This window comes from Haliotis asinina, chromosome 4, assembly GCF_037392515.1.
Source record: "Haliotis asinina isolate JCU_RB_2024 chromosome 4, JCU_Hal_asi_v2, whole genome shotgun sequence".
In the NCBI taxonomy this organism is placed as follows: Eukaryota; Metazoa; Mollusca; class Gastropoda; order Lepetellida; family Haliotidae; genus Haliotis; species Haliotis asinina.
In genome coordinates this window covers 22,046,628-22,055,094 of record NC_090283.1, presented here as the reverse complement: position 1 = coordinate 22,055,094, position 8,467 = coordinate 22,046,628, and the positions used below count along the sequence as shown (strand labels likewise).

The window sequence follows — 8,467 nt, the reverse complement described above, 5'->3', positions numbered from 1 at the left end:
GGCTAGCTGACTTTGTTGACACATGCCATCGGTACCCAATTTTGCGTAGATTGATGCTCATGCTATTGACCACTGGACTGGCTGGTCCAATCTGGATTATGTACAGACCGCTGCCACATAGGTGGAATACTGCTGTGTGCGGCGTAAAACTAAATTCACTATCTCGCCCACTCACTCACTTATAAACTCATAATACAGACAGTTTTAAGTATTACAGATAGTACCAAGTTATATATATATAGCCAACAACTGCAGCTTGTAATTAGGGACTCTGGGAACGTACAGTTCAATTGCTTCGTACATGAACCAACCTGGATTTGCGCCATCTGTTCAGCTACTAACAATATTACACAATCTAAGCATGATTTAAAATAATACATAAACTACGGTAAAAGAATTTATTTTAAATGTTTTGGACGTCCGGAACTATCGGTGTGGTTAAATAGTCGAGTAATGGGGTCGTGTGACCGTTATTATTATCCCAAATCGATGCCACTGAACTGAATCACTTGATTGTCTGGTCCAGAGGAGATTAGTTATAGCCCACCATCTGTTTCTGTAATACTGCTTGAAACACCAAACAAAACATTTACATTATTCAGATGACTGTACACTGAATTATCATATGTGAAATATTTTCTTCCGGCGAGGCTGCCTACGTGATTTACCTTTGATGAGTTTTCCGTGGACCTCGACTTCGCAGATGGTGAGGTATCCATGGTTTGGTGGTATAAAATGTAACATCACGTATCGACCCGTTGTCGAGGGTTTGCAGACTAGAACCTCAGGCCTTGACAATCGTCCTTTCCTTTGTGCGCATGTCATTGACCGGGTAGTGCTGGTTTTCATGGGGTTTTCTTTAAATACACGGACTTCCAGATCGTGGAATCTGTACGCTGACATCAAAACACCACACTGCCAGAATCAGCAGTCAACGTACATGACAGTTTAGCATCAAGAAGTGTATTTCCGGGAGAAAATATATGATAAGGAAATGAAAGATCATGCTGGACATAAACAATGTTAATATATGTACTCTTAAAAAAATAAGAATTGTAAATTTGTAAGAGACATATGAAAGAATGGAAATGCATTAAAGCGGTATTGCAGTGTGACAGAAGAGAGTATAACCCCCAACGGTTGAAGGGTGAGATGGTATAATTGTTATATGCAAAGTGGTGATGCCCACGACCACCAATACTGGTAAAATATTCATTAACTACACGTTTTCAAAAGAAGTAGACGGAATTTACAGTTTTAACTATCGATTCAAAAATGGGAGATTTATTGAAGATGCTGGGAAATAAAGACTGGCAATATTATTATCAAGCACTTACTATAACCATCTGTCCGCCCATAAAGGGTGACGTTGTGAACGTCATATTGTCCCTGCAAGTCAACCATCCACCAAGGCTTCCGCTCAGATGCATGAGAAGTAAAGCATTGACCTGCTCGACGATTACCGCCCTTGTCACCGTCGACCACGTGTCGAGGATTAGAGAGTCCGTCGAAGTCTTTACATCCGTATGCAGGTTTCCCGAGCGCCAAATTGTTGGTGTCTGGAAAAAGTGAGTGAGGTTAGTTTTACGCCGCACTCGGCAATATTCCAGCTGCATGGTGGCAGTCTGTAAATAATCGAACCTGGACCAGACAATCCAGTGATCAACAGCATGAGCATCGATCTGTGCAATTGGAAACCGATAACATGTGTCAGCCAAGTCAGGAAGCCTTTCCACTCTATCCCGTTAGTCGCCTCGTAAGACATGCATAGTCACTTTTTTATCAAGCAGTTTTGAAAAACGATTTCATCATAAGGATTAAGTAGTTCCGTGCCCTGTTACGTTTCATTTCGTTCTTGTTCGTTGAAAGATCGATTTAATTGATAATGTTTGATTAATATGATCTGTGGATAGATGTATTTTACTGTTTGGTAGTTTAGATTAGTACCTTTGATAGTTAGTGTACCCACAAAGAAGGATAAAGAATTGTACAATTATTGTCCTCCTGAGAGGGTACGTAAGTCCCAAAACTTCCAGTGTCAACTGAACTCAATCAACCTTTCTATTCGAATTACCTTTGTTATTTCAAATCTCGGCTACAATCGCCAGCAACTGAAGGGATGATATGAATCCAGTTAGGGTCTATGGAGGTAGCAAAAGTACTGAAAGTCCCCTTCAGTTCCTTGCGATCAATAGTTTTCTGCTTTTCAAGATATATGCTAGCCAGTTTTAACTCATTTTGTGATAATCTAGTAACTGTACTGTCTTTCGCTGACAGGGTTGTAAATAGTATATATATATATATATATATATATATATATATATATATATATATATATATATATATATATATATATATATGAGTTTAGAATCAGCTTTAGTAACCATATGGCTGACCCATTGCCTGTATCACTTCATCGATTCAATTCCTGGGCGTAGTGAAGACATTCTTTAACCAATAGGCGACTACGTAACGACCAGAAATCAGATCAAGTCTAGGTACCGCTTGACGATTGCTTGCTTTTTTGTTGAACGCCGCCCTCGGCAATATCTCGGCTATATGGCGTCCGTCTGTAAACAATCGAGTCTGGACCAGACAATCCAGTGATATATGAGTATTGATCTACACAACTAGGATACGGTAACAAGCGTCAACCAAGTAGGCATGTCTGGCCACCCAATCCCGCCAGTCGCCTTTTACGACAAGCATAGGTTGCCGAAGACCAGCTCTTACCCGGATGTGCACGGGTTATCACCTCTAGAGATAGCCCAGTCAATCTGAGATTTAACCTTGAGTGCGTTTACCCAATTTCAGTGCCTTCACGACTTTGTCCAACTTGGTGTTGATGTCTTGAAGCTTGGTCTCAGTTTCTTCTTGTCGCAACCCAACAGACTCCAGTTCTGATTTCATCTCTGAAACTGAAGGGGCGTAAATATGCTATAGTTTAATGCGTGTGAATTGTTGATGTTTCCCTCTGAAATGATAACACAGATTAAGAGGTAAACTGTCAACGTATAGTGAGTCACATTTAGCAATATCACGGTCGCGAACACCAGAAATAGGGCTTCACACATTGTGACCATGTAGGAAATCAAATGCGGGTCTTCGAACCTTTTCACCACGTGTTTTCGATATTTTCTCGAAGTCCTGACAAAATAATATGATTGTTTGGCCCCTAAAATGATACAGAAAATATCATCCTCAAAAAGACTTTTGTACAAGTCGATTAATGCATGTATTCCAGGGACGTGTATCTATTTGATATCAGAAAACAGATGGATAAGATCATAGGCGTTACAAAAACTTAATTTTTATATTTTCCAGTTTGTAAAGAGCAATAATAACACGAAATCTTATCGGCTTCAGTGAGAAAGCGATTGGTGACGTCATGCCATTGTTATGAGACAATTATCTGTCAAGTATCCTTATGTAATTTCATTGTGATGAGACAATCATCTGTCAAGTATCCTTATGTAATTTCATTGTGATGAGACAATTATCTGCCAAGTATCCTCATGTAATTTCATTGTGATGAGACAGTTATCTGTCAAGTATCCTTTTGCAATTTCATTCCTGCGTTATCGCCCGTCACTGTTTAAGAAATCGTTTTATCATAGGCACCTACGTAAACAATATAATGATAAAGAGTTTAAGTTCGTTCCCGGAAAAAAGATGCATACAAAATTACTCTTGTACGGTCTTGAATGTGTAGAAGGAAATAAGAAGCCTAAGAGACGATTACATGTCACCTTGCTCTGCTTTAGTATCTGATTCCACGCTTTGCATCTGCTTTAGGATTGTATCAATCTTCTTTTCATTTACTTCTTGTCGTGACTCCACAGAAGCAAGATGGGAGTGGACCTCTGAAACTGGAAACATGTCACTCTTGCTATACTACTATCAATGCATTTTCTACCTGTGAAGATCCGGGGTGGAAAGGTCTTCACTAACCCATATTTGTCGTAACAGGCGACTAAGCAATATTCCAGCAATATCACGAGGCCAGGTACCAGGAATAGGCTCCAAACAATGTACCCATCTGGGAATAGAACCTGGGTTTTCGGTGTGGTCAGTCACGTTGACTTGGTTGACACATGTCGTCCTTTCTCAGTTTCGTAGACTGATGATCATACTAATGATCACTCGATTGTCAGGTCCAGACTCGACTTTTTACAAACCGGAATATGGTTGAGTGCAACGTTAAACAACAAACCCACTAATTAAAACATTTTCATTTGGCGGTGCAGTTTGACAATGTCTTAGTCGACAATACTGGACTAAATCCCCAAACGGTGTCATGGAGAGAATTCCAGGTGGTAGCATGGTTCCGTTTCCAAGAGTGGTGTACTTATGATAATTAGAAGAGAAAATGTGCTTGGTATGTTATGGTAAACCTCTGAGGTCGAATACGCCATCAGTCTTATGTACGATGTGATTAAATAATTATTACTGAAACTTTGAAGGCTGCAAACAGTGCTGCCCTGATTAAGTGTTAATCTCCAAAGTCATTTGTTGCTATCAGTGTTGGACCAAGATCAACTGTGTGATTACTAGTCTCATGTATAGTCTGTGGCAATATGATCCAGGAAGACGGAGTGAATTTAGTTTTGCGCCGTGTTCAGCAATATTCCAGCAATATCAGCAATAGGCTCCACAGAATTTACCCATCTTGAAATAGAACCTGGGTTTTCCGTGTGAAGACCGATCGCTTTAATCACTAGACTACCCTACTCCCCACTGGGAGAAGTCGCCTGAAAAGCGACTTCTGGTAAGGTCCTGTGGAGGCCTGTTGTGAAGGAACAATCGAAATTGCTTCGATTCGGAATTAGATAAGTGATGATTTATCTACATATGACGGTTAAGATGATGATAGTTTTGTCTAGTTGTTTTGGGATAAGAATAATTCTATATTGACAATGACTGGTAATAAATGCGTACCTGCTTCTCCTTCACTTCCTTCCATATCACGTATTTTCCCAGTGAGCTTGTCGACCATCTTTTGCATCTTCTCCATTTGACCGCGCAAAACTAGGAAATATATACAACTTTTAATACAATTCTAATTGAACAGTCTGAAAATTACAGATGAAGATCTGTGAATAAACGTAAATTTTAATGTCATCTTGTACATGATACGGATAGGCATTCTCAGGATAAACCAATCTATTCTTCACTAGGAAACGATGTGTCTGAAAAGACATCGCGGGATTTTTAAGTAGAGAGGCAGTTCTAAATACTCAGCACCGTTGTGACAAATACCCACCTTCAAGATGGTAGTATGATGGTTCAAAATTTTAAATGAAGATCAGAAGTTCAAATGAAGCAATTTTAGCGTGAAACCGATACAAAAAATAATACCTACGTTTTGACTGGCCTGCACAGAGAGATAGTTGTAAGGATAATGGCACCATGCCGTTTTACATCTTTTGGTATAGAATAAGGAAGACAAAGTCTGATACTTGAGTTAAGAAAACAAAGGATGAATTAAGAGACAATGGTGAGACGTCTGAGATGTCTGAGACGTCCCAATTTATGCCGAATTGCACCCTCGACCCTCTTATCATAATAGGTTTGTCCTAGACTCGTGCTTATGGAGTTCAACACAGTGTGACTTTGGAATCTTACACTCATTCAAATACAGTGACATGTTTCAAACATTGTTCATAGTGGTTTTAGACGCAAATCACTCTTCTTCTCTAAATACGAATGTAAACTGAGTGAGTTAAGGTCAGAGTGGTCAGGCTCTCTGACGTGATTGGCACATGCCATTGTATCCCAATCCTTTAGTCCCGTAACGCTCCGGTTAGAATCTTCAACTTCAACTTCATTTATTCTCCAGCGACCACCAATGGTGCTATGAGAGTACATGGTACAGACATCAATCTTTACATACAGTCAAAATGGCGGCAGAATATGACAATATATTATAACAAATCAGTTGATGATATGACATGTCTGTAACCTAACAGTTTTTATAACATTCACAAACTTTGCTCAGTTTTTTTTGTTCATTAAAATCTAAACAAGTAAACAAACTTACGATACAGTGTTTGAGTGTTTGGTAATTTGGTTGGTATTATTTTTTTCCTAGATTCGTTAAAGGCAGGACAGCGAAAAATATAGTGAAACCCATCTGACATAATTTACAGGTTCTATTTTGTCTTGGAATATTATTCCAGCGCCCGGTTTCAATTGGTAGCCAACGATTGGAAGTTCTGACTTTTAATAATGGATAATAAATGTATTTGGGCTTCAAATGAGAGTAGAGTTCTGATATATTTATAATATTGTCCCTTAGAGCTCATTTCTATGTTATTCCTCCATTCTTGAAAAAATGATCCCTTAATCTACCTTCTACCACATTCCACAACCATGTTCGACTACAATTACTCGGGAACATATACATATTGCTAAGTCCGCATGAGTTTAAGATATTTTCAACAAGTTTAAGCCAAAGATGGGAATGATTAGTTACTCCACTATCTAGTGACATGAGATTATAGATTACCTGCGATAATTTGGATTGGGACATGGTCGTAGTAAGTTTATCGGCCTTCAGTGACCCAAGATGCGGCTTTTGGGATGGGGTGATCAGATTCGCTGACGTGGTTGACACGTGTCATCCTGCTGGTAACAGGATTCTTTGTTTCAGATTCGATAATTTACAGACCGCTTGCATATCTTTGTATCACTGATTTACATGTAGGCGTTTTGGAGCATAAAGTTTGTAATTGAGCACGTGAGTAAAATGAAGGTGAGGAAAAAAACTCCGAAAAGTCATGGTCATCGAAATATGGAAGGTCATATCCACTGGTCAAATATCATAGCACCTATTTTACACTAAACAAATATAAATATAAATAGTATGTTATCAAGAGAACAACAAAATATTGTGAAACTGTGTGTCTGTTTATTCCTCGTAAGACGTAAGATGACCAGCTTGAAAGCAGAGAATATGAATTTGACTAGAACATATTTGCGACAGGGTCCCTCATTTTGTTCAGTATATACATAGAAAGAACCCTCAGTTTGCGGTTCACAAACAACGCTCCCTGATACATGAATATAGGATTTGTTACCTTTTTTGGAAGGGTTGGTTGCTGCAGGTGGAGTGAAGGAAGGAATGAAAACTGAAGCTACTGGGTTCGCCTCAAAGCCAGCAGCTACACAAAAGGATCCAAGAAGTAGAATACCGATCATTATTGTCCCGATACTTTTGAAGTGTGAAGTCAGATTTAAAGCTACCTCGGAATTTATACGTGAAATCCAGATCGTTATTTAGATATCCACCAACGGCAGTATATACAGAGTGGGCTTAAAACTAAAAGGAATGGCATCAATGCTTACCTTTAGAAAAGCAACACAAATAAATCACCTTGCAATTTTTTGTAGCTTCAAATAAACAAGAAAGGTCCTTTGTTTGTTTCATATTTACTTCTCCTTCTCACGTCAGTTTTGCATAAACACGGCTTGCATGTCCTTATATTCTGTGGATATCAAGCGCTACTTCCTCGTATCGACATGGCTGTTTTGGATTTACTCAAATCACACGACGAATCTGGATACAGTTTCACAGTCCTCTCAAAATGAGAAAGTTATATATCTTCATGTACGTTCAGACCAGCCATTTCTGTACATATTTAAAATATATCGTTCATGTGCGTAAACTGTCCAAATTCACCATGCATATTCATGTATACTGAGCCAAAAAAAAATTGTCACTCAGTATTGTGGCGACCATAATTTTAATATCTATTTGAAGGCAATTATTTTAGTTGTATGCTGTGCACAGAACATCTGGACATCAACAGAAAACAGAAACAAGTCTCGCCGTTTGTGTTTAACATTGATAATATCTATGATGTCGGACTACCCTCCAAAATGAAGTTCACAGAATGGAGAACAATGGAACTGAGGAGTTCAGTAACGATTGTGTCCACCTCTAGCGTCTCGCACAGCCACACAACGTCTCCTCATGGATCTCAGAACGTTAGTGAACACTGCCGGGGAAGACGTCGCCATTGCGCAACCATGACACGTTGAAGATCTTGCCACGTCGACCCAGTTCGTCCCAGATGTGTTCGATCGGATTGAGGCCGAGATGACCAAACCAGGACTTGACCTCATGATTTTGTTTTTGCAAGTGCACTCACAAGGAACCCACGTGATTTTTCAGTTTCATGAAATTAAGGGATTCACAATGTTTATTTTTACTAGAGATACTGTTTGAAACATTCCAATGAACAGAAACAAAAACAATCATAAATTTAGCAGTGTCAGGTTTTCAGTTTTGCTCAGAATATTTGAATGTACATTTTCAGGGTACACTTTATTCAGCGTTCTGTGTCCAGATAGATCTCTTCTTTAGCAAATGAATACATACATATCCATGTATATATTAGGAAATTGAAATAAAGTAGGGCTCATTCTGGGAAACACAGCTCAACGGGGGAAAGAAATCAATAAA

The 8,467-nt window shown here is 39.0% G+C and overlaps 1 protein-coding gene across 1 annotated transcript; it reads right to left on the bottom strand.

Moving 5' to 3' along the window:
* Positions 1-621: 621 nt before the first annotated feature.
* LOC137280846 (uncharacterized) lies at positions 622-7,200 on the bottom strand. The gene is made up of 5 exons (XM_067812042.1): positions 7,080-7,200; positions 3,750-3,869; positions 2,805-2,918; positions 1,338-1,559; positions 622-896 (listed from the first exon to the last, which is right to left on the bottom strand). The coding sequence occupies exons 1-5, from the start codon at positions 7,198-7,200 to the stop codon at positions 622-624; spliced, it is 852 nt and encodes a 283-aa protein (XP_067668143.1).
* Between the last annotated feature and the right edge of the window lie 1,267 nt (positions 7,201-8,467).

Excerpts from the sequence above, each read along its gene's own strand:
- LOC137280846 (XM_067812042.1), bottom strand. The coding sequence starts at position 7,200 with ATGATCGGTATTCTACTTCTTGGATCCTTTTGTGTAGCTGCTGGCTTT. Across the intron at positions 2,919-3,749 it reads AGATACTAAAGCAGAGCAAG|TTTCAGAGATGAAATCAGAA; the intron begins GTGACATGTAAT and ends ACGCCCCTTCAG. Across the intron at positions 897-1,337 it reads TGGGCGGACAGATGGTTATA|CGTACAGATTCCACGATCTG; the intron begins GTAAGTGCTTGA and ends TTTTGATGTCAG.